This window comes from Cimex lectularius, unplaced genomic scaffold (genome assembly GCF_000648675.2).
Source record: "Cimex lectularius strain Harlan isolate CLEC.00 unplaced genomic scaffold, Clec_2.1 scaffold155, whole genome shotgun sequence".
NCBI lineage: Eukaryota > Metazoa > Arthropoda > Insecta > Hemiptera > Cimicidae > Cimex > Cimex lectularius.
In genome coordinates, this window is record NW_019392710.1 from 30,026 (window position 1) to 57,391 (window position 27,366).

Genomic DNA, 27,366 nt, shown 5'->3' on the forward strand with positions numbered 1-27,366 from the left:
AGCCGATGTTGTCAACTTGGTTACAAAGTTTTGTTGCTGACTATACGTTAAACTCCATTTTCAAGTATAAAACTAGGCCAATTTAGAATCCACAGCAGGGAGGAAGGGTGATGGATGAGCTTGTTGCTTTTTGGCCGACTCTTATACAACGAATGCATATTTTACACTTGTTATTGATTCGTCGAGACTGTTGAACATTGTGTCCCTTGTGGTTTTAATTTCCAATATAGAAGATTTTCATTTATCTTTGTAGGAATATATTTTTGCATATAGAAATTTTTGTATAGGCATGTCAGGGCTTGGGTCTTTGTAAATGCGTTGATGTAAATGTTTAATAATTCAATAAGAAATTACGTCCCAATAAAGTTTATTTTTCATTTCATTTTGCCGTCCTCAGCCGAGGGTTTGTGAGGACGCGATTCGCAAAATAATACTTAAACGAACAACTTAAAATGGTGATATATTGAAGCATGACAAAGGAAAACAGCGAGGATGGACGGAACAAAATGATCGGAAACGACGAATCTAAAGATTCTGTTCAGAATCGTCTTTTCTATTAGCTTGTTTGTAGAAATATTTTTTTCTGCAAACACCAATAAAAAAAACTATTAAAATTATATATAACTAAGCAATACGGAGGATGGGATAGACCATCTAGTGAGTCATCAACAAGCAGGATGTATAGGTTTCTAATTTTTACCCTGACTCAGACCAAGGACGTTTTAAAGAAGTTGACAAACAACATTATTTAAGCATCATTTAACTATTCAAATTTTCACCTACAAGCTTTTTTTGCACTTTGATTGAGTCAAGAGCTAGAATGTGTATAGAAATTTACTCAAATTAGAGTAAATTAGAGTTTTAGAAAGCCAGTACGCGATTCCAATTTTTGTGTTTTTGGGGGGCTTAAGCAGTTGACAAAACGTAATAAATAAGAGGTATTATACCTTTTTCGTATTTATCCTTGAGAGCGACTAAACTTGTCACGATCCTGGCTCTGTGGGCTGCATTCTTCACGCCGAGCTCTTTTATCTCGGCCTCGGAAAACTGAAGTAGGTCCTGGAACAATGACAAAAGCTTGCTATGAAAACTGAGAATGAACAATGGCCCGTTTAATTAACGGCGTTTAAGCCGTTTTGGCTAATAAAGTTGAAATGCGATAAAATATATTCATACGTGCCAGGTTTAGCGTGCTTATTTTACAATTACGACGACACTAGAATTCTTTCGCACGTCTTTCGTATTTTCAATATTTGTAATAGTGGACTTAAAATACTAGGACTGGTATGTAAATTAATATGGCAAGCAAATATCGAAGGTTGAGAGAGAGAGCGGCGTTATGAAAGAGCAAACTTCCGTTTGTTATTTCAATAAGAACAAGGCCGCATTATGATAATAAAGTACAACAGCATGTAATAAGGTTGAACGATTTCGTTTATCTGAGGACGTTGTCACGTTTACAGCCAGAGTTATTAACTTTTAAATTATTCTATTAACATTGAATTTACAATTCACTTACACAGCCGATAATCAAAGATTTATTAGCTTTTTTCAGGGATAAGGATCAATGTACGTCGAAGAAGATCTTTTTTTTAATGCTTTTTATTTCCATGAATATAGCTGTATGATTATTTACAAAGGTATCGTGACCTCGATCCACTCGGACACTAACTTCCCATCTCAACCCCACCTTTTGAATATTCCCTCCTTTTTGACATTTTTCAAATGTCATGAAATCGGATTGGATTCTCGGCGACAAATGAAATGGCCACGGACAGACTTTTTTATCTCAACCGATACCTTATATAAAGATTAACGTGTGTGGTGATTAGTGACCGTTAATCGATATTTATTTAGAAATCGTGAGATGCGGTCTGGTGTGATGAACATAAAACAGCAATATCTCACTGGCACTCTCGACACGACACGCAAGAATGGCACAATTACACAGAAGACAAACACTTTGAGTGAGTAGAAATACTTTGATTGAATATATAAAAAATATATTTTGCATTGTATAAATTCACTTTTCCACATCCAAAATGTAATAGTAATATATAAACAATGTTTGTAAATCCCAGGCGCTGAAGATGATCTCAATAAAGATCGAAACGTTGGCACGTTAAAGAAAATGTTTTTCTGAAACCTACATCACACCAGACCGCATCTCACGATTTCTAAATAAATAAAGATTAACTAATTGAAAAACATTATTCGGTCAATCGGACCACGAACTCTAATGAAGTCAAAAATACTTATAATAAAAAACAAACAAAGGGGAAAAATCTTAAACGTAAAGTGACAAAAAATTGGGTATAATAAAATCATATAATATATAAAGGAAATTGGAATGAATTGGAGGGGTCAAAAATTGAATTCCATAACTAGGTCTAACCTATATTTCCAGGCTTGGCGGACGTACTGAGTGAGCGCCCTTGTATCTGAGCTATCCAACAGATCTACCAGTGTGTTTCTAGAGAGGAAAAAAGATCCCAAGTGCAACAACCTGATCTCGCCCAATGTTGTACATTCAGCGATAAACATTGTTTCCGCGGATTGGGAATTGCAAAGGGCACATAACCCGTCCCTTCCCCTCGTCCAAACTGCGGAGTTCAAGTTAAGGTCTGGTAACGGGTTTTTAATAGCCATCTTAAGTTTGATAAACTAAGAGAATATAGATTCTCTCTCTGTAGATTAAGTAAGGTGTGGGGGTGAGTCAAGTCCTTAAATAAGGAAAATTTAAGCGAAGACTGAGCTCTTAGGGAGGGTTGATCTTTAATTACACTTAGGTCATTCAAACTCATCGATATAAGCTAAACATCAAATCATAACGGAGAACCGCAATAGATTTCGAAGATATACATGTGTCTATCTCCAAGTCGCACCTGCTGAAAAATAATCTATACTGTAAAATATTTATTAGCATATATCCTTTAAAATATGTTACTTGTATCGATCACTTTTTACTCACGAATAATCTGAATCTCGGTTTGGTCAAATAGATGAAAAGCAAATTTAATTGTTATCTGCCATGCTTTCGACCTATTTTAAGGTAATCATCAGGGCAAAACAATCGTAAAGATGTCTATAAATTGACATAATTTTAATTTAATTTTAGTTTTTAATAACTGTTTAGGATTTGTTATATGCAGACTCAGTTCAAACACTACCAAGGACTGTAAGTTTACCAAGTTATTATCTATTATAATATCCGGTTTGAAAATGTTTCGAAACCTGATTAACTTATAATTAAAATTGTTAAGCAATGATAATAAAAAATGTGTAGTGATGTGTTGCAGGTTATACTTCTGGTTTGATAGTTTAATCCTTAGTCACAGTTGAATAATTTATAATGCATAATATCCTCGATTAAGGATTGATTTTTGTTTTGTTTTTGTCAACGTCAATCTTAAAATATTCCTTCATTACAATTGTGAGAAGGCCGTTCTTATTTAGTATAAGCGCTTCAAATAAATTTGGAAAAAAATGTATCGAAACGATTAGTATGTATAGTACTCCAGTTCTGCTTCCTTGTCCGAGATATAACGATCAGGAATTAAAGTTGCGTCATGAATAATTTATCTTATCCGGGGGACTATCTTCGTGATGAATATGTTGATATCGGGTTTATTAGCCGTTTAAAAAGTATTTATTATTCATTTATAGCCGTCCCTGTTTTAAAACAACATACTGACACGTATTTTGTCCAAGCTGATAAAAACTATCATTACCGCAAAGCGTCTGAATTTTAAGACTAAAATAATAATAGAGCCAATCACAGTTTTGAAGAGCTATCAAGTAATAAATCAAAGAAAACGGCGGAGTCCTGATTGTTCTTTATTTTCAAGCTATTTACATTTAATTAACAAACAAATGAGCTGGGGCCTGTAATTGGCGGTACTGCAAAATGTGTTGATTGAACATTGAATACATGTAGGTAGTGTTTATTCGTTAATATTTTTCACAAAATTTGTTGAAACTCACACTTCTTGGAATAATAATATTTCATTTAAATAATTCTCAAAAATCGCTTATAAAATTGGCATATTTCATCTATTTGACTTTAATAAAACTAATTTTTGCACTTTTTCACAACTGATTTCTACCCCGAATATGCATAATACAATCTATATTCTAAAATCGTGTTTCCCTTCAAACCTACAATTTATGTGTTTATCGTTGAAAAATAACATTAGGTGTAATATCCAACCTAGTCACGTATTCTTCGAACAAACAAAACATCAAATAATTGTCAAAGGACCTTAGAATTTACATGAAATATCGCAGTTCTTCCGGCACATTAGCGATTTTTATCACGTGAAACTAACTGCCAAGAAAAAATTCTAACAGAAAAACAAATTTCATGTTGTAATAGAAAACTAAAGAGAAAATTTCATAAAGAGAATACAATGCTTTCTGACATAAGTAACATTTTTGTACAATATTTTGGAGGAACAAAACGAACTATTAGATAAACCAAAATCAAACGTTTTTATCCCCCAATTGACTTACAAAATATTTTCCTCCAGCAAAATGGTCCAAGAATTTTGGTCGTTAATGATTTAATGATCATTTTTGTCTACTTATCCTGGCTGAGTTCTGTCATAGGCATTTTGGCTTTTCGATTTTGGTTTGCCCGATTTTTGTGAAGTCCAATCTTTATCTAAAGGGCCGTTGAGCGTATTTCGGAGTTTTATTTGTAGCCATGTTTAGTGGATTGAGTCTATTCTGGTTATTGTTCCGGTCGGTATTTGTGACGTTTTTCTTTTTAGTCGTATGCTGTTTTGAATGTGGTAGTGAATTGCTATTAATTTGTATACTTAAATTTTTTTAGTATTAAAAGTATTGTATTTGTATATTTTAAATTTTTGTGTATGCTAATTTTTCGTTCTTTTTTGGACGTCCTGTTTCATGCTTGTTGGTACTGTTGAGGTGAGTGACTTAGTTTGATTTTATGTTTGTTTATATTGTTTGTATCTGTCTCATTTTTCACGATTTCACTTCGATAGACTTGTTTCCTCATTCCCATATTATTGTGCTTATGTCATTTTTGTCCGATGGTTTTGTCTAAGAGGTCGAAAAATCTCTAAATATGCTCTAAGCTCTGAAAAAGCTGGTTACGAAAAAAATGCTTATGTGTCAATAAACCCATTTTTAGGTAATACAATCAAAAAGAAGAAATTGCTAATAATATTCTCTTACTTCGTGAATGAATCAATCGCTCAATAGAAACAACTGAGTACCAAGAAGACCAAGTGAAAAGAATTACACCAAAAACAATCAATAAAAAAGAATATAATAACTGAACTAACGAACTATGAATAGAACAAGACTGCAACGCTTAGGGTAACGAAAATTGGTTTGCAAAATATCTCCCTCAGAGTAAAATTGTCCAAGGTCTGACAAACAGGTAGCCTAAAGCACAGATCAGGAAATTTGTTCAGATTCCGTAATGAAACAGACGTCGGGCAATGTCAACCAAATTGCACTGAGGTGAATTTGGTCAGTATCTTGGCGTAAGATTGTTGGGTTAATGAAAATACCTTGGTCCAAATAAGGAAGAATAAATAAATGCCCCTAACCCATCAGTCAACCAAAGGTGGTCGATCGACATCTAACCACAGATTGATCGCTGTCGTAATTCAAGAATTATTTTTCGTCGCTTACTTATACATTATTATGTGCGTAAGAAATGGCTCTTTTTGACATGCATGCCGAGAAATATCTCTTGACATATGCGGTGCTTACGTTCATTACATTCGGGACCTGCTGTTAAGAGAGATTTTAACTTTTCCGATTAATTAAGATATAATTAAGATAAATTAATTGTCTGGAAACTGTCGTTCTAATAGTGTCAAGATGAGCTGCAAGAAGTTTTACGTAGATTGTTGTTTACCGTCATCCGCGGAGTTGGTTTTTGTGGGTAGTATCTCATGGAAAATTTTTTACAAAGCCACCACGACGTGTTCTTTCATTAAAATTTAACAACGCTGGGTTATTGGCAAGGGAAATGAATGGTACGATTTATTTTGGTTATTGGCAATAAATGGCACATTTTGTAACAAGCAATTTTAGAAAAGAATCACTTGACGATTCAGTTGCTCACTTTCAACCAACTCATTCGATACCCAGATATATCATAGGTTTTACAACTTTCTTGAAAATGTCGTTCTAAGCTTAAGATTTTAAGGTTCTGGTGACGGCGTCCTTAAGAGGTTAGTAGGTTAGTCGTCGAAGGCTGTCGAAGGACTTCAGCCCATCTTCCAATGCTAATCGCGGTTCACAGGTCCTTTCGTTAGAAGTTAGACAGCTTGGGCGGAGTGACATAAATGATCCATTTTTTCGTCCTGTCGAAATTATGGCCGACTTTTGGACGTAAAATCATAGAACCACAATGTTTTTGACGTTTCAACTGCTGAAGCCGCACCCTGCTCTACGAAATTCACATGTCTTAGGTTCATAAATTTTTCAATTAAAAGTCTAAAAATATAATTCTCAAGAAAATATATATATATAACTGCTTCTTTGTCTGTTTCATGGGGATTTACGCCCATTAATTTCTTAAGATATTAGTCATCGAGTGCTGCTGACGGTCTTCAGCCCATCTTCCAATATTAACCGCAGTTCTTTCATCAGAATTTTGACAGGTTCGGTAGCAGGACGACATAAATGAACCATTTCTTCGTCCAATTGTTATTATGTATCAATAAAGGCCCCATTTTTTATATAACCTCATAGAAACACAATGTTTTTGACGTTACAGCTACTTTAGTCACACCCAGCTCTTACGGAATTCACATATAAGGTTCATAAATTCTTCAATTAAAAGTCTAAAAATGTCGTTCTGAAGAAAAGATGCATAATTAGTAGTTCTACGACAGTTTGATGGGATTTTCATAGAATGATTTCTTAAGAGGTTAGTCATGGAATGATCTTGATGTCCTTCGGCCCATTTTTCAACCAACCGTGCTCACAAGTCGTATCTACGGAAGAAAAAATGTAACTAAAGACTAAGAAAAACCTGTTTATTATTATGTTCAGCTTGGGCAGAAAAATGACTGAGCTTCAATTCAAGCCACGTTTTCAAATTAATATAAAATTTGAATGTCTGCATAGACAATAAAAGAAACATAAATAAACAATTAAATAACAACCGTAAATTAACAGCGGTAAACTTTTTTAGGATTGGCAAAATAATTTTTTTTTTGAGCTAATATTAAAGCTTAGCTTTCGGGAGTATGACTGTGAAAATTCAATACATCCTCAAAATTTTTGAGTTTATATAAAATACTGGATCAAGAGATCGAATTTTCAGGAAGAACGTTGTCATCTTATAGCTTGATAAATCTTCGTTGACACTGACTGTCAATTTTAAAGTTATGTATTTATTTTATTATATTTAAACTTTATATGTATTTCATTGGTCAATATAATGTAATTTGATTTAAATTGACTATTAATAGAGTCTTTGAGCTGTAATTTACTAATGATCCCGGCCGTGCTCGTGCCCTCTTATCGGGAAGTCACGATCCTGTAAAGGGGTTCTATGAGTAAATTAGCATCGAGTAATGGGCTTGGTAGGATGGCCAGGAAATGCCGGAAGCTCGTAATGTACTTAATCCCTTTCCAGATCAAATCCAGGCCGTAGGTCTGAATTATTAATCCGGTAATCGTTTATGTTCACGGTGTATCAGTCAATCCTATCAGATGGTTATATTCAAATAAACCGAATTTGTATTTGACATTCAAGGATAAAAGATGGTTAAAAAAAATTCTCATTAATTTGTTATTTTTTGAAACAAACTCGGAAAATAGTTTGTTGTGCTTTAACGTTTGCTAATCCGTGCGGCGCTTGTGAGCCCGTGTAAGCCTCAGGAAATTGAATATTGACCCCTCCTCTATGGCACAACGCAGGTCGATAGTCGAGGAAATACAGGACTTTACCTCAACTCCTTTGTACGTGTCGAAGATGTGGTGGTACTGTTTGAGTTCCAGGATGTCCAGCCATTTGGAAATGTCCATGTGGGGCTGGGGGTTGGAGATTTGAGGGCCGGGCGGCGGCATTTTTCGTCGAGGCACAGCGAACCGGAAGCTCCAGAATATACCTGCAAACAAAAATTCATGTTAGATTGTGGATTAGGGTTTGTTTTATTGCTAATCTTCAGTTTTCTATCTTAAAATGCTAGAATGACAGAATTTTTCGAACAATAGAGACATTCATCAGCGAGAAAAAATTTGCACGGGTTTGTCCGAATAGTCATGAATTTTTTACAGTTAAATTAATAATGAAAGCTGGAAAATTTTATTAATTTAATTTCTCTTGAATTGAACATAGCGGATTGGGGATTCTCTTTAACTGTATTTATTTGACATCTCCAAGGCGAATGAAGTTATGTTCGCTCGTTCAGCCTGACCTACGAACACTATGAGAGGTCATGAAACGTAAAACGGTCCTATATTCAGAGCCGTATAATTTATTTATAAGGCCTCCCTGTACATGTTCATTAATGTAGAAAGTGGATCTACCGTTGGTCGCCCACCTCACATCAAGTGCCAAGTGGTAATTCACCAACCTCAGACTACTCCGTAACACGTATATTATGCAAATTTATACCGTAAAAATCATTTAAGATAATAAACTGTAGAAAATAAAAACCGTTAAATAATATGTGTATTTCTAATTTATTACAAGCTGACATTATAAACAATTTAAGTTACTTAACAGTTAAGCTTTTGTGAGGAGAAATACCACACCGACTGGTATCAGATTAAATGTTTAAAATATAATACCTTTTACTTGTTGTCAGCTTAAATAAAAAAATAAAATAAATGAAAATTAAGAATACAAGTGTATTTAAATTCTGCCTATGATTATTTTGTCAAAAATGTATGATTTGCCTGCCTATACCCCAAAAGAGCACGCACGACCAAACTAGTTGTTAATTTTTTTACAAGGTCACATAGAGCACTTTTACTAAATGGACTTTTTGGTTACCTCTCAACTCGGTTTTGGTCGGCTTGTATACCCAATTACAGATAAAGAATACGACCTAAATTATCCTATGGCTTACTAATCTGGTGGACCAAAACTCAACAAAAACAAGCCTCCCAAACATTTGGCAGACAAGCAAACTTATGTATCACAGGGGTAATGGGTAATGCCACCTACTTCTAGTAGAAATATTTGTGCAAGGAGAAACAAGAAAAAGTTTATATCCAGTAACAATCAAATTAGATGGGACCTATTCACTTTGGACTCGCGACAATAACAATAAAATCAGAAATCCATGCTTAGAAATGGGGACTGACTGTATGATCCTGGAAACACTCTTTACAACATTTTATAAAGTCTCAACAGACTACAAAGGAAAAGAAGAATTCAAGAAAACATCAGATACAAGTTTATTAAGGTACACAGATAGCTTATAATAAATGAAAGAAACGGATCAGGCTTTTTTTGTACAAACCCAAAACATGAATAATCAAACTCATTAGGTACGTACACCTCAGTCTTTCAAGCTGAAATAAATTCATCTACGCTTGTGCCTTAGAAAATCATAATAGATGGCAAAAAAATCGGATCGCCAAGCAGCTATTAAAGCATTAGCATACATAAAAATCGTTAATAAAAGAATACATCCAAAATTAACAAAACCGCGCGAAACACAACAACCTAATGATAGCTTGGGTACCAAGACACACAGATATCGTAAGGAAAAGAAGAGGACCTGCGAGACGGTATATAATCCCTGAAACCAGTCTTGGGTTATCAAAAAGAAACACAGATCCTCCATCATATAATGGACCCAAAAGAAGCAAGATGCGATAAACACGTATGCAAGAACAACCCTCACTAACACTGGCAAACTCATGGCTGCAATTCGAGAGAAATAAACTCAGAGAAGTGATAAGACTATTTACCGGTCACTGCCATCTGAGAAAAAATCTCTACAACATGGGCATAATTAATGATGACCCCATTTGTAGGTTATGCAATGACGAGGAAGAAACAGCCAGCCATATCGTCTTCGAATGTGAAGCAGCGCCTCAATAGAGGGATAACCAACGACAGTCTATGACCTAGCACTCGAGCCGATTGAACTGAACTAAAGAACTAGTTAAGTACAATAAGCCAGAAATCTGTAATGCTTGTGAAACAAACCCCACATCGTAGTATCTATCATCATCGTCAACAACTGCAGATGAAGATGGTATGGTATGGTGATAAGGATACTAGGAAGCAGGGTTCCCAGGCACTGCAGCCTTCTTGGTTATTGTACCTTTCTAGTTCCTTAGTTCAATGCAATAGACTCAATCTTTCTGCTTAGATGTATCAAGTCATTGACTGTCCCTGCTACAATTTCATTCCCTCAGTTTTTTCGTATGTTAGGTTAAATGTTCATTACGCTGCTATTTCGCATTTGAAGATGATATGGTGGCTGTTTCTCCTCCTCATTATATATTTGCAGATGGGCTCATCGTTGTATATGCCCATGTTGTGTAGATGTTTTCTCAGATGCCACTGACCTGTTCTCCTCTGAGTTTAACCCTCACCAGTTGCAGCAGTGATTTTGCCAGTCTTGGTGAGAGTTGTTTCATCGTAAGTTTACTATGTCTAGCACCGCTAGAGTTTATCCACTTCTCTTTTTGTTTTGTTAGGATCCATTCTGCGATGGAGGATTCTATATTTGTTTTTATTATCCCAAGTGTAGGTTCGGGGCCTATACGGTCTTGCAGATCCTCCTCTAGCTAGTCTGTCTGCTTTCTCGTTACCCAAAATTCCTCTGTGCCTTGGCACCCAAGGTATAATCAGGTTGTTATCTTTCCCCATGTTTTAGAGAGTTTGGATGCACTCACTGACTAATTTTGATATAATTCTTTTACAAGCTAATGCTTTAATGGGTGCTTGGCTATCATATCTTAGGATTGTTTTGTCAGTGTAACCTCTTTTAAGATTTTCCAGAGCACAAGCATTGATGGCATGTATTTCTACTTGAAAGAACGAAGTGTACGGCCCTAATGAGTTGATTGCCCATTTTTTAGACTTATACAGAAAACGCCAGATTCGGTCCTTCATTTGTTTTGGAGCCATCTATATACCATATCATTGCTGACGATGATATATTGTACCGTGCCTTATAGACGAAAACAGTAATAATAATTATTCAAGAATGCTCGAAAACGTCGAAACTACAGGTGTTATATTTGTTCAGTTTCTCGAAAGGATAGTTCTACTAATAAATTGTTTGTGAGGAGAACCATCCTTTCTAACTATTGAATTGATATACTCTTTCCACTTTTCAATTTTTCACGAACTTCGTTTCCCGTTCTGACCTCTCCTCCTTTTCTCTACTTTTGAGTAATATATAATTTGAAAATTGAACTCGCAGTTACAAGGATTCGTCTCGTCCCAATTTTAAATCGCCGAAGATTTGAAGATTGATTAAAGCAACGGAAAATTGCACGAAATTGCGGTGTTGTAATACAAAAATAAGTTGCATTTGTCCGACATTTGAACTTCACGGCCGACCTAAAACGCTTTCTCGGCAATTACAGGACCATTGGCAGACGGCTAATCTCGGCCGTTTCATCTGGCGTAGGCTTAACTCATTCCTTTTCGTTTTAAATTGCGTCAGACGCGTATACGCCTCACGGAGGTCGTTTACATTGGCAAATGGTAGGAAATTGAGCCCCAGTCGGAAAGAAAAGTCCTTCGCTTCGGGCACTTATAAGAATGCCCTTATTGAGAGTAATAAACAAAGGATTTTCAGCCCTTGGGAGAGCATTCTCGACGTGCCTCGGCGAACGAAATACCAAGCCCTTATTCCCTTGACCAAAGAAAGAAATTTCAGATTTGATTTCGCCAACTAAAATCATAGGTGACTGAAATTGTGATTGGAGAATGAAGGAGAGATAACCGGTTGATTTCCCCTTTTAAATCGTTCGAAAATTGTTTTTTTTTTTTTTTTTTTTTTTGCGCAGAGAACGTTGAGACAAATAAGTAGTTATGTTCGATTATAGTTCAATTTCACTCAATAAATTGTTTCAAGTCTAGTTAGCCACAATTTTACTAACCTTCCCTATTCTTGCCAAAAATCACATTCATTTTAATTTTTATTTAATCTGAAAAAAACAAGAATGGCTTAACAAAATAATTTAAGACTCGTGGGTTTCTTCTTTTGGTATTCAGGGTATAGCTTGGCCCTTTCTGATCATTAATTTGGTCTGCTTATCCTAATTGTTCTGTGGTCTTTTAGACTTTGTTTGGGCATTTCACAATCTTCCTTCAGCGACACCCTGCTTACATCCCTGACAAACCACTGCAAGTGCAAAATCCTGCCTAACAGTTTGTTTGTGGAAAGTCATGTATGTACGAAAATATATTTTAAAAAAGATAAAACGTATTATTTAAATTGTAGGGTGTTACTTGAGTTCTCAAGATAAAAATGACCTCAAGTACTAAATCAGCATTTTAATCTTTCTCTTTTTTTAATTTTTAGAAAACTATCTACAGTAATAGTTATAGCAGGGGGCCGCGGCAGCCGATTGGTTAAGGCGTCAGACTCACGGCTAGTAGATCCCGCGGTCGTGGGTTCGATTCCCACCGTCGCCTCTGAACTTTTTCTGACGCCTAAGGGGACCGGTGGCCGCAGTTGAAAGAAATTGACACGGCACTCATCAATGGAAGGAGCGGGATCAGATCTCAGCGACCCTGAATTTGGTCCCAACCCCCTTAAACAATGAGTTTCTTCGATGGAAGAACACCGGCACAACGGGGGCTCAAGTTCACATTTGTGTTGCGAGCCCCCCCCCCCAAAAAAAAATGGAGCCAAGGATAAAGTACAATAAACTGTACAGCTCAGCTGCAGTGCTCAGGAGGAAACACCACCAGTCCCTGGTATCCATTGTAAAAAAAAAAAAAAAAAAAATAGTTATAGCATATTGAGCTGTCAACATTTGTAATTACTCAGTGTGTAACTGAGTTCTCACCTAAAATATAATGGGAATGTGTTATTGTTAAAAAAATACATATTATGATTCTCCTTGAATTCTGTGGGGTGATGTTAATTAGTTAGTCGTTTCCGACCAATTTGTTTATGAAGGTGCCCTAAGACGGTACAGGGATGGATCCGGACAAAACGGAATAGGTGAAGGGGTTAAAGGGCCGAATTCTACTCTGGCAATCTAACAATACCTACATCTAATGCTAATCCCAACTATCTTCCAAGCTGTGATTGTTGCACTACATCTCTTTGCACAGGAGCTTCAAAATAAAATATGAAAGTGCACAAATTTTCGGAGAATCATGAAACTAGGCACAAAATGCGTATTTAGATCAAAACCAGACTGAGAATGCCTAAATTGCCAAATAACTCTAGGAAAACACAATAAGATTATTTTAAAGTGGGCAGAATAAGAACGCAATTTAAAGTGGGCTAAAGTTGAAACTGTGGAACTCTCAATATGGAAAGCGAAGAAAGTCCTTTCTCTCTCTAAGCAGGCAGGTTGCGAAGAAAATTACACGCCGCTTACGTACAGCCACATCGGTAAGGCAATGCTCCAGCCAAAATAGTGCGCGAAGAAGCATCGAGGAAGGTGCTTAGTGTTGTGGGAACCAGCTTACATTCCACAGTATGGTCATAAATAGGGGTTCGACAATAGACCTATATAGGCCGTAGTTGATCAAAGGCTTTCAAAACGGTTTTGGAATTCTTAATTGCCACCCCTCCATTCAGTCGTTATTTAGTCTGACAAGCAAGTTTAGGCATTTACTGCAGTTAGCAAAACGCGTCTGACAGACCGCAGTGAGGATAAAAATGATCGGGCCAAATGACAGGCTAACCACTCTGTTGGCAACATGAAAAAATGTCATAACGAAAAAGGCCTCAATACAAAGATTTGATTATGTTTCGATTTAGTCTAATTTTAAAATTCAATAATGGTGGATGAAGTCATGAACCGTTCATTTTACTGTAAATTCAAGTAGCTATCGTAGTTTTTGGATAAAGCATGCAATGTGCATTTCTTCTATCAAATGCGGTTCATGTTCGATCACGAGGAAATAGAGGGAGAAGGCAGACCACAAGTCATCATTGGCAATGATCTGCCTGTTGTAAGAGTTGTTTGAGAATTCTCCCTCTGTTTCAATTATTTAATTTCAAATTCATTTGAGTTCGTGGTCCTATTGACCGTATAACGTTTTTCAATTTATTAATCTTTATATAAGGTACTGGTTGAGATAAAAAAATCAGTGTCACGAGCTCTCCGTGGCCATTTCATTTGTCGCCGAGAATCGAATAGATTACACGACATTTGAAAAAGGGCAAAAAGGAGGGAAAATTCGAAAGGTGGGGTTGAGATGGGAAGTTAGTGTCCGAGTGGATCGAAGTCACGATAGCTCAAGTGGTAGAGCAGCGGCGTATTTAGCCGAGGGTCTGGGTTCGAATCCCGCTCATGACACTGAATTTTTTTATCTCAACCAATACCTTATATAAAGATTAATTAATTTCAAATGTTTGTCATATTCGACGACAAATTTATCGCAAGGCGAATGAATAGATCGAGTTCAAATTCAGCATTAGTAGCCCGGAGTGATTGATATTGGTGATAACTTTTAGTTTTGACAGAGTTCATTAGTATCATATATTCGATGGTAATAGAGGAAAAACGTATTTTCATGATTTAGACGTATATTTTATTAAAGCAATTAAAGGGTAATTCAAAAGAATTATTTTACAGGCAATTAAACGGATAAACTACCCGCAGTATTTTTATTTATTCCTTTTCCCTTTGCTGTGCATGTTCACTTTTTAATATTCAGTTTGTTTTCATTCTGCGGGTGAAACCTGGAGCGAAAATGATGGAAAATAATCGACTTGTTTTGGTGATTAGAGGTCATTATTTTGATGCGAAATATCCATGTCTTTCAAGTCCATTGTAATTTTTTCAGGTGATAGATATGCTTCTCAAGCCACTCTTCCGTGATTGAATGCCGGCCAAATTCTTCGAAGGGGCACAAAAAGAACTCATCTTTACAAAAATTAGAGGTGAAATGCGTATTTTGAAATTTATATTTTTGAAAAACCAGCAAAACGTGTTTTTATTTTCAAAAATATAACAACAATTTTCAATCCCTGAATAATAAGCACACTAGAAATACGATTCTTGGCAATTCTTAGAAAAGGATAACTTATAACTGTATATGATAGCAGGAAAATCAGAATTACTAAAATTGTTATTTTTGATAAGTGCCAAAGGCAAATATTAAAAAAAGGCGTTTAAATGCATTAATGATTTAAGTATTTAAGTAGTTGAAACGACAAAGTATTATTTAACTTCTTTAAAAAAGTGCACAAAAATATTATAAGTAATTTGTTTGGATCCGAAATGGTCGAGCAGTTATTGCATTCGAGTAGTATTTCCCACGCTAGACTTTCTGACTTTGAATTCCGGCATGGCCATGGAATTTTATTTGGGATTATTATGGAAAAGTGTTGAAAACGAGTTTTGAACCTTCTTCCGCACATCCAACGGGTAGTATGGTTTAGCCTTACTTATAAACAATTTCTGATTAGTTACAAGCCACCCCGTCCTCGCTAGTCTGTCAGGCGCATTTCGTAATTTCATCATCCATCTTCAGTTGAGAGTTCTGTTGTTTCAGCCTAGTTATTGATAAAAGTAGAAGATGACGATATTTTAATTGCAATCACACACTGAAGATGGCAAAATCCAGATGCGCGTCCGACAGACCAGGATGATTTGTAACCACAGGCTCTTCCCTCAGGATACAAGACAAAATCTCCCGATATGAACGCTTTGTTATAATAAAACTTTTAATTTTGTTAGTCACATAAATTTACGATTGACAAAAATCGGAAGAAAATTATCTGACCATAGCTTCTATTAAATAATTATTTCAGTTGATAAGGATATAACCAAGGTAAGGAAGGACAATGAACGCAGCTTTGATGATGGAAGGTGAATGCCGAAAATAACCTGAAAGACGAAAATGACGAGGATTAGATTTGAAATGATTGGAAACGACCAAAATTCATGTTATAAGGGTATAATCTAATTTATGAGTTGTATCTTACTATTTATGGCGACGATAATTAGAATATTAGAAAGGCGAAAATAATTTCAATAGAAAATGTTAACAGCAATTAGAAACTACAGCATTGTTATAAAAACAGCTGAGGCGACCACGCTCAAAATTACGGATTGCATTTTTACATATCTCTGATTTTAGGTACGATATACATACTTTGCCCAGTATCAAGAATGCATCTCGTAAATGGATATTGCAATAATTACAACTCCACGTTCAAAAAAATTACAATAATGACTGGGTTTTAAGCTGAATGCACGAAAAATTTATTTGAAGCTATTGAAAGGAAATTCTATGTAATTAAGGTCTGACTATGGTTTCGAAATAACCGTTATAAATTTCCACAATGTCATTGCGTCTGTCTAAAAACGGGAGTTTAATTACAATTTCCATTTAACCCTTTAATCCATCTGTAGATGAAAGAAATCCGAGTTTGCAAGTGGTGTGCGTAAGCGGGTTTCAATCGGACGCCGATTGTACGCGTGTGGGTGCGCATCTCCCCGCTTGTTATCCTCGACCTATGACATAATTCTTACAGAGCTCGGGGGGACGTGATTTCGCCTCTTTCTTCTTTTTTACGCCGGTCTCGAGATACCATCTTCTACAGGGATTCGGGTGTGCCCGCTCTGCGTCCAGGACCGCGAGGGCATGACGTCAATTCTCTCTTGAGAGTTCCCTTCGCTTATTATTCAGCATTTCTGAAAGCATAATTTATGTGTTTCGTGGCCTCGAGTGATGACAGCTTTTTCAAATTTAGCGATTCTCAAAAGGCTCGGCTCTAGGAATAAACTCACGTTAACCCATTCGAGGACAAACTGCTTACACGGTAAATCGAAAGCATTGTACGAGAGTCTGAAGAGACTGTTACATTTTCTCAACAAAATTCACAACTTCCTACCCATTTTTAAGAAAACAGTTTGTTGTTAACAAACCGTTGGAGGATTTTATGAAAGTCATGGACTTTTTTCAATTATTGTTCCCACTGACAAAATGTAATTCAAACAGCTATTAAATTATTGATTGAAACCTATGCTGGATATTACAAAGTACTTATTTGAAAAATACGTCGAATTTTCCAGATGGAAGACCGATGAGGACTGTATATACATTGATTTTTCTTATGTAACGGAAGCTTAATCACCTCGATCTCGATTTACGATACAATCATATTGCTGGACAATATTGTAGGCCAAGATTTTATTTCGGTCTTCCAGAATTCAGAGTTTCAAGATGTTACCAATTATCTGGCACAGAAATAAAAATAAAAACTGCGGGAATAGACGGAGCCGGTAATGAAGTAAAGCTGTTGGTTGGACACTTTAACAAATGACATACTGTGTTTCTTCTCTTATAATTGGTGAATTTTGCATGTTTACAATTATGTACTATGTTAAAACAAAACACGATTTAGAAATTAATCGCAAAATATAGCGTTTGAATTAACTTTTTCTATTAAACAAAGCACTTAAAAAGTGAAACCTTGAACGTGAAGTTTCGATGATTGCTTCATGTATCGTAGTTATTAAGACAAATTCTACCTTTTCCAAATCTCGACCTTTTCCTGGCGAAATCAAGTTTTCCTTTTCTAATGTTACTTTTCATTTATTTATTATTTTAAATTTAATATTTTCAAGTACAAAATAGTAATCTTTAAAATTTAGTGAACACATTTGAGTATATAAATATTAACCTTATTATTGAGTCTGACAAAATCAAAGAGCAACAAAGATAATTTCATAGAAAGAGAAAAAACTAGAAATAGTTCAATTTGGTTCAATGGTATGGTATGTTAGAAAAGGATACTAGGAAGGGGGATTTGTATTCCCCAGGCACTGCAGCCAGTTCTGGCCTATTGTACCTTCCTAGTTCCTTAGTTCAGTCAATACAGTCAATCCTTCTTCTTAGAAGTATCAGGTCATTGACTGTTGCTGCTGCAATTTGATTCCCTACGTTTTTTCCGTACGTTATGTTAAACCTCCATTGAGCTGTTGCTTCGCATTCGAAGATGATATGAGTGGCTGTTTCCTCCTCCTCATTTCATAATCTGCAAATGGGATCATCGCTGTATATACCCATGTTGTGTACATGTTTTCTCAGATGCCAGTGACCTAAGTAGTCCTACCACTCCTCTGAGTTTGGCCCTCTCCAATTGCAGTAGTGTTTTAGCCAGTCTCGGTGGGGGTTGTTTCATCGTAAGTTTACTATGTCTAGCACCGCTAGAGTTTATCCACTTCTACTTTTGTTTTGCTTGGATCCATTCTGCGATGGAGGATTCAATATTTGTTTTTGTTATCCCAAGAATAGGTTCGGGGCCTATGTATGGTCTTGGGATCCTCCTCTGGACAGTCTGTCTGCTTTCTCGTTACCCAAAATTCTTTAAGGGAATTCGAACACACGATCTTCGGCTAGATACGCCACTGCTCTACCACTCGATCCACTCGGACACCAACCGCCTATCTCAACCCCACCTTTTGAGTTTTCCCTCCTTTTTGCCATTTTTCATTGGTGACGATAGCTCAAGTGGTAGAGCAGCGGCGAATCTAGCCGAAGATCGTGGGTTCGAATCCCGCTCGTGCCATTGACTTTTTTATCTCAACTAAAAACCTTAATTAATTGTAATATATTAATTGGTCAAGCGGACCACGAAATTAGTGAATTTAATAATCAAAATATAAATATTTATTAGGAAAAGTGCAATTTAGTTGTAAAAATGTTCAGATTGTTTTGATTATGTTCATTTGATTTAGAAAAGTGAAATTTGGTTTTACAATGTTCACGTTATTTGGAAAAATATAGTCAAATTTTTTTATGGTCACATTGTTTTAAGAATATTTATTTAATTTACAGAAAGGCCATTCTTATTTGAAAAAAATGTTCGATTTGGAAAATGGAATGACTTGGAAAAACCCATTTCGTTTGGAAAACGATTGAATTGAATTTAAAAAAAAAGATTATTTTGGCTTGAGAAAAGTCGATAAACCAAATATTACTGTTTGTTCAGAAAAGTGCAATTTAGTTAACAAAAACGTTCAAATTGTTTGGAAATGTTAGCTTGCAATTTATTTGAAATTTGAAATTGCAATTTGATTTACGTAAAGTTAATTTTGGTGTTGAAAAAGTTGAATTTTCATTTAAAAAACTTTAATGTTTTAAATTAATTGGAGAAAAGTACATTTTGGACGGTCAAAAATGTAATTTAATCTGGACAAAAGTTTTATTTTGTTTGGAAAAAATTCATTCTGATTTGATTGAATTAGACTTGGCAAAGTTATATATTGAGCAAACAATTATTCTTATGTGTTTACTGATAAATATATTCGAGAAATTAATTTACAAAATTAACTGTTAATTTATTCTTACTTTGTCGACCGATTTATAAGTTGGTAACGTTTGGAACAGAAATTGACTTTTTTATACGTAAAACATTCAAAACATAGTCCATCTATGATATTTTTATGTATTAAAACATAATAGAAAAAATCGTTTAGTTAATTCAAATACTTTTCCTCATTTTTACTTTAAATTTAATTGTTATCGCACTTTCTGTCCGAATTACACAGCAGATTTTAATAATTCATACATATCTCTTAATTCTAATGATAAATGTCTTTACATATTCAGTATTTACTTGACAGAAAAGCGAGTATTTTTAATTTCTGAACACGGAGGAAAAACACAGACTTGTAGTCACATAAATAACAAGTGAATTAGGGCCTTCACGGGACCGAGTAATCAAGGAGTAGCAGCACTGTTTCCCTTGTTCCTTACTTTGATTAAATTCTGTTTTTCCCTTTAAACAAACCAGTTTGCGACAGGGTACGATGAATAAACCATCAGTTAACATATTCCATATCTAAATCGTAGAAAATTTAATGCAGGCCAATTAGAAAAGCAATACTAAGAGTTGTAATTTCTTGTTTAATATTTCTGATTGTATATTAAAGAACATTTCATTATTCTAACCCTGTTAACGAAACCAAGAAACCACCCCAGTTAGGCTTTTTAATCAACGTTGTAAGATGAAGGTTTGTTTTTTCATTTTCTTTGTTTTCCACAGAAGCTTACAGGAGGAACTAATCCACGAAATACTACCTGAAACCTTGTTCGTTCTCAATTTGTAAGAGATAAGGAAAGTAATCATAGAGTTTAGTCTTCAAAAATTGTTATGTTATCTCATGTTATTAGCACTTTAAGACAAAATTAACAAGTGAATACGTACATCTAAACGTACTTCATTATTAAATGTTCTATTAATTTTAATTAAATTTTTTTAAGACTTGTAAATTTTTTTATTCCTTTGGGGATTAGTGTATAAACCCTTTTACAGAAAAAGTGTAATTAAAAACCATAGTTTTATGCTTTGTTTATGCTTTTGCAAATGTTGACTTTTATATCTACTATTAATGATGTGTAAGTTGGATGGAAATTCTAATTTTTCGTGTAAATACTTAAGTTTTTATAACTTTGAAATTCATACATGCTAACTTATAATCTGTTAAACCTTTCATCTGTAAGAACTTAAGTTTTAAAAATTTATCATACATACGATAGGTAAATTTAAGATTGAATATGTATCTTATGTACATATTTAAACCTCTTTGCAATGTATTTATTTGTTAAGTCTTCATTTCACACATTGCTCATAGACAGTAATGCAAATTGGGAAGATTAGTGACAATACTACCTTCGTCCTAATTTCAATTATTAGAAAATACTGATAACTTTTTAAATCTAAATATTGTAGTATACACCATCTTTTTATATATATTCAATGAGTGCAGTGAGAGATAGTTCTGAATCTTTAACCCAAGACGTTTTCCATCTTTTTGTATTTTTGGTTATTGGTGATGAATTTGCCGTTATTTAAACTTGTGTATATTTTTTCAGTAATTTACAATTTTTCGTGTGCATTTTGTGTGTGTGTGTGTGTGTTACACCAATTTGCAAATTTACTACGTCCTTCTTTTCTGATTTCGTCATTAATGTAATTATTAATTTATTTGTAATTTACGCGTAAATATTTTAGCTGCATTGCATACATTTAAATCATCTGTATATGACTGAAATTATAGTGAGAATTTGTTATATTTATATGAACAGAAAATACAGCCATATATAAAATATATGAACAGTTAATTAAGGTTTTTAGTTGAGATAAAAAAGTCAGTCCCACGAGCGGGATTCGAAATTTAATCATCGGGATTTATCTCAACTAAAAACCTTAATTAATTGAAAGATATTAATTGGTAAAGCGGACCACGAAAACTAGTGAATATATGAACAGTATAGAACCTTCAGGGAGTCCACGTTTTAAAATTTCCCCCTTTAAAAATTTACCATTATTAGGTTTTATTCGTTGATATCTATTACTACGGTAAGAATCGTACCAATATACTGCTTAACCTGAATAATTAATATATTTTAAAATATGTGGTGATTAGTGACCGTGAATCGATAATTATTCAGAAATCCCAGGCCCTGAAGATGATCGCAATAAAGATCGAAACATCGGCACGATAAAGAAAATGTTTTTCTGAAACCTACATCACACCAGACCGCATCTCACGCTTTCTGAATAATTATATTTTAAATTGCTTAATGACATTTTATAACCTACACTATTAAAAGCCAAACGACTAAATTCTACCAAAAGCATGATATATATTTATGATCAATTTGTCTATTTGGTTATACACTATTTTATCAAGGACTTTCCTTAAGGAACATAAAATAATAATAGATATGAAAGACGAACTATTGGGTTGTCCGGAAAATAATGCAGGATTTTGGTATTAAACAAAAAAAAAGAAACTAGTTACTTTAAAGCAATGTTCTTTAATCAAAATAATTTCCCATACTCTCAATACATTTCTCCCAACGTGTTGGTAACTTATTAATTCCGTCTGAGTAGNTTGGCACGATAAAGAAAATGTTTTTCTGAAACCTACATCACACCAGACCGCATCTCACGATTTCTAAATAAATATCGATTAACGGTCACTAATCACCACACTAATCTCAGGATAGTTCTTTTTAATCAGAGGATTAAGAAAGGTTGTTTTCAAATATTCAGGGTATTTTCCTTATTTCATTTATTTATCTATAGAATGATTATAACAAGGTAACTTCTAGCCTACATTTTATTCTAGCTACATCTCGAAGTGAGAGAGATAGACAGAGGAAAAAGAAGCCAAAATATGCCTAAATCCGAGGGATTGTTTCATTTAAACGCAAATAAATTACTCACATTTTTCCCAATTGTTAATTTTTACAGGGAATTCAATACGTTGAGAAAGAATATTTAGCCTTCAGACGAAAAAACGATTCATTCTTTCTAGTTTTATCTATTAGCTATTGACATTCTTCAGTATTATCAGCTGGATTCAGTTCTTTAAATATTTACAAATTCAGTTTATCTTAACAACCGATACCCCAATGATGTCAGTACACTAGATGTGTATGGACAATTGATTTTCATCTCGGCATAAATGATAAAAGATTTTTAGTAGATCCAGATAATAAGCAACTTGAAAGTAAATTAATCTGAAAAATGGGCTTTTACCAAAACTTGTAATAACCTCAAACTGGACGAGGTTTTTTCAAGACATTAATAAAAATTGTATACATTTTGTGATGTGGAATACAATCATATGTTGCCTTTCAAGAATCTGCGTCGCCAGAAATTTCTGCCTGGCCAGTTATCTTATTTCAAACCATACCCATCCGTCGTTCATTCATTGTGTTTTCTCCCAGTCGTTTTTTATCTTCCTATTTTTCTATTGTTGCAGTCCACTCTACCCTGCGGAGGTGTCTCTCTTGGGGCTTAGTTTTCTGATGATTGCCTGGTATAAAGTGCCTAGATGATTAGTGTCAACACCAAAGTATTAAAGCCGTCGCCAAAGTTGTATTGATCGTTCATATTTTTGAAATGTCTCACTCGATTGGAGCCCTGAACGGTCATGTGAGGTAGTTCAGAAGCATGTAATGTAAAAATCACGCAATTTTTCAAGTAAACTAGGCATCAAGCTAGACATTTTTGTTGTGGCCTAAAGTAAGGTAGTTTAACACTTTCCAGGGGTCCTTTTCGCTTTTGTACTTTATTTTTCCGAATTAACAGTATCGTTTACGGGGTAAAACTTCATAGTCATCTAAGGTTGTCTCTGATGACAGTCCATAGGTTTCTGAAATTGAATAGGCAATGGCTAGTATAATGGCGTATTATTTTCCTTAATTCTAACCTGCTGAGAGAGCGGAAGAGGTTTGTTTTTCTGACTGGGAAGTTGAGAAACTTCTTTGCTTGTTTTAGACTTGGTGATTTCATCCACCAGGTCATGTTTTTCTCCAACCGTTTGTTATGTTCCGCTTTAGCTTGCTTTCTGGTCCAAGGCTGCTACGATTTTCGCTAGTGTACAACCATTTCAAGAACCACGTTCCAGTTAAAGATGGAGGAGTCTAAAGCTTGTTAAGAATGTTTCTTGGTTTGTGAGATTAGGTAAATCTGTGCTCCTTTTAACCCCGTTTTAGGTATTTCTTTTTGGAGGGTTTTGAGACTATAATGCCTTCAGTGCAGCATGGCTGTGTGATAATGTATACATTAAATTTGGTTATGTTAGTATTAATTTGATGAACCTGTAGTTCGGTCGTCCCCTGTCATTCTTTTCTGACTTATGCTATGATTGGACAGGGATATAAAGAGGGTGAGACAAAACGATATAACACAAGTACAGCTTGGATGTGAGAGAATATGTATACATTAAATTTGGTTATGTCAGTATTAATTTGTGAATTTTGATAAACCTGCAGTTTCGTCGTCCCTTATCATTCTTTTCTGACTTATTCTGTGATAGGGCAGGGACATAAAGAGGGTGAGACAAAACAACATAACTTATACTAATAGGAAACGAATATGAATCCGTTTGCTCATAAAATAACATTTGTCTAATTATGAAACACTGGCCATGAATAAAATATTACTGATTTTGCCATTGAGGGTATGTTTTTTGTACCTTTCTTAGATTTTATTGTCCTTTTTTTTACGTTTCAAGAATTGTCACTGAAACCTTTTCTTTAGATAATATTAAAAACGGTCTTCTATGATCGTTAATTGCAATATCCGTAATGTTATATCTTCCTGTGGGATTAGGGAAGTAGCAACTATTGTGTTTAATGGGCCTTTCTCTTGTTTGTCTTATGGCCGGTTAGCCCTTGTAACCAGGCCCGTTACTCCCTGTCTTAATATATATAGGACAAGACAAATGTTGCTTAGAGACTTTTGTTGCCTCCCCTAGGCCCGCTACGAGGGAGGGGCGCCGCCGCCGAACAAGAAACTTGCATAAATGTAAATTGGCATCCGAAGGGTAGACGACCCTGTTTTCATCCCTCAGGCTACCGAATACGGATTTCAGCTCTTTCTCGATCCTTCAACAATTGTTCTTTATCCGGCATTATGCACTTAACCTAATGGTAATGGCTCTTCGAAACGAGGGAGGAGGTTTTAGGAAGTTTTAATCACCGTCCGCACAAGACAAGAATAACACTAACGTCTTTCTTTGTGGTAGTTGGCTTCTAATCACAGCCGCAATCGTGGTGAGATTTCACAATCTCCGATCCGAATCACGTATCTACTAAATTTATACCTTGCTGGAATATTGATACAAACCGTAATTAATTCGATACTGAGTATGCCAATGCTATAATACTTGAGAAATGGATTTTTTAAATCATATTTTAAATTGTGCCCGAAGTCTTATTCGTCCTTTTAAAACAGGCTTCCTCTAAACCCTGAGAACGCGAGTAGGCGGACAAGAAATGAAAAGACATTAGAAACTACTTACAACTGTTTCGCTGGCCATTCGAGTAAATAAATTTAACATTTTAAAAGGGCAAGATTACGAAAGGCAAAAAATACTTTCCCTCTATTTCTCTTTATATATAACTATAAATATAACATATAAAACAAACAAATGAGCTACAAGGGGTACTGACTTAAATATATGTATTCTGTAAATACTATGCTTACATACATGTCATGATTTCTTGCATAGTCAATGTGCTACTAACGCAAACAGTTCTTGTCTTGAAAATCGTCTCTAAAAACCGGTTACTATCCAATTGTCAATTACTTTTTAGATGAGCAAAGTATCAAAAACGGTTTATATACAAATCATTTCGTTTTTATTTTATATTATGTTCCATATTCCGACAAATTGATTATATCTAGATTGGTCCGATCATTTAGATCTGGCTGTATGGGCCATCAGACGCTATCTTCAGCAGAGAATTTTGTTGCCTTGTGCCTGCCCTGTTCCACCACTGAATGAGGAAGACTAAGTTGTTCAAAAACAACGAATATACCACCTCATCAGACATCATACTCAAGAGCAAATTATAAATATTAATATTGCTGATAAATATTAAACAATGGGGTTTTGTGAAAGTTATTAAAATAATTATGTATCATTTTTTGATAAAAAATAATTTCGTTGATAATTTACGTCTGCAAATCTAAACAATACTGACAATAATAGAAGAAAATGTCCCACATAATAGAGGCGTGTCATGCCTTGGCTCCGTACAGAGGGTGTGTAGGCATGCCGCCGGATTTAAGAAGAGTTCTCGGACACGGTGGCGAGTTTCAGGGTCCCCTGTTCCGCTTTTTAGGGGAAATGGGAATTTTTTTTATTGTATATAGCTTTCAAAATAAGTGTTTTGTGTTTCTGTGTTTGGTATGAGTGAGTGTATTTATTAGCATGGATGGGGAGGGGCTGATGGCGGAATAGCATCCCCATCGCCCCCTCGAGCTATGTACGTGACTTGGGACGATGGCGGAATATTTATAAAAGAACCCCATCTACCCCAATACATTAGTTTGTTATTGTATGCAGGTCGTTGGACGTATATTCAGTACTCCATCCACCAAATAGAATGAATGCAATATATATAGGTGTGAAAGTATTTATTTGTGTGAATGCACATCTTGAATGTATGTGATAACAGACAGAAATTGACTGAATATCTGAAGCAGATAAATGCATATCTTTCATTCCTGGATATCCCAAATTGTGTGGATGTATTTATTAGCTCCCGTTAAGTCCCTCAAGGGAGTATCGTACGGTCAATCGATGCCTCTAAGCGGGTCTATAGCCGTCAAGGCCAGATAGATGATTTATCGCCTTTTTTGGTCCACAAATATCGCGCTCATGTCTAAGATAATAGAGATGGCTCAATTAACGATATTCTTCAGCATTGGCTACTCTACACAGCCTATATCGCTAGCATACATATACATCCTAATATCCACATCCCCGCAATCCTCTTCTCACAATCTGAAACTTTTTTGGAGCCAAACCAACCCAAGATCACTTAAGCCTTATTACCGACTGGTGCGCTAGGTGGCGTACTTAACTAAATCAAAAGAGAGCAAATGAAATTCACACTTAGAAGAAGTACCTGCTACTTGGACAACAAACTTACACGGAACAAACACATTAAACAACAAAGACAAGAACTGAACCGAAAATACGGACTTCTCAGACGACAACGTAGACCCAAATCCACGATGAGTACCCACAATGAACTAACAATATACAAGAAACCAATTAGACTGATTTGGACTTATGGAGTCAAGCTATGGGTTTCATCCAAGCCATCCAATATCCAAAAAATTCCATCCTTCAATCAAAAGTCCTCCGTCGTTTCCTCAATGCTCCCTTCTAATACACTAACCTAGAATATTCACACAGACCTTTACATCTCATCGTAACGGACATGATCCAAATACGATTCCACAACTTCCACTCCAAGCTCTCCTTCCACACCAATCCACTAACTATCCCTCTCTTCACCGTTCCATCCTAACAATCCTACACGCCGAATAAAAATAGTGTGGCATCGTTACCTCTTAACAAACCCTAAACCTCAACCAACATTCCATAACACTGACAGTTTCAGAATGGCTGCTCCTCATCCCGATTTCCATGGTCGGACAAGTTCCTATCAAATATTTTATTGATTGCTATCGATAAATTATTAAAGGTATATGAATTTTTATACTTAAAATAATAAAAGCGTCAGTTTCAGTGTTTTCAGTATTGCTTTGTGGCTGATTACAGGGTATCTAACAGACCCACCTAAATATGTTAGCTGTAGTGTTCATTTACGGTGACCGGTGGCTCGCCAATTATTTTAAATTGTACATACACTTTGAAAGGTTAAGTTTTATATGATTGCATTTATTAGTGCGAATTGTGGTAGGATCT

The 27,366-nt window shown here is 35.2% G+C and overlaps 1 protein-coding gene across 1 annotated transcript in view; it reads right to left on the bottom strand.

Moving 5' to 3' along the window:
- Window positions 1-857: 857 nt before the first annotated feature.
- The window catches only part of LOC112126716, a 121,263-nt gene continuing 94,754 nt past the window's right edge, over window positions 858-27,366 (bottom strand). The window contains exons 4-5 of the mRNA XM_024226353.1: window positions 7,945-8,105; window positions 858-1,059 (exon numbers count right to left, since the gene is read on the bottom strand). Of these exons, the coding sequence (XP_024082121.1) occupies window positions 907-1,059; window positions 7,945-8,105 (314 nt within the window). The 3' untranslated portion in view covers window positions 858-906. The remainder of the gene's footprint in view (window positions 1,060-7,944; window positions 8,106-27,366) is intronic.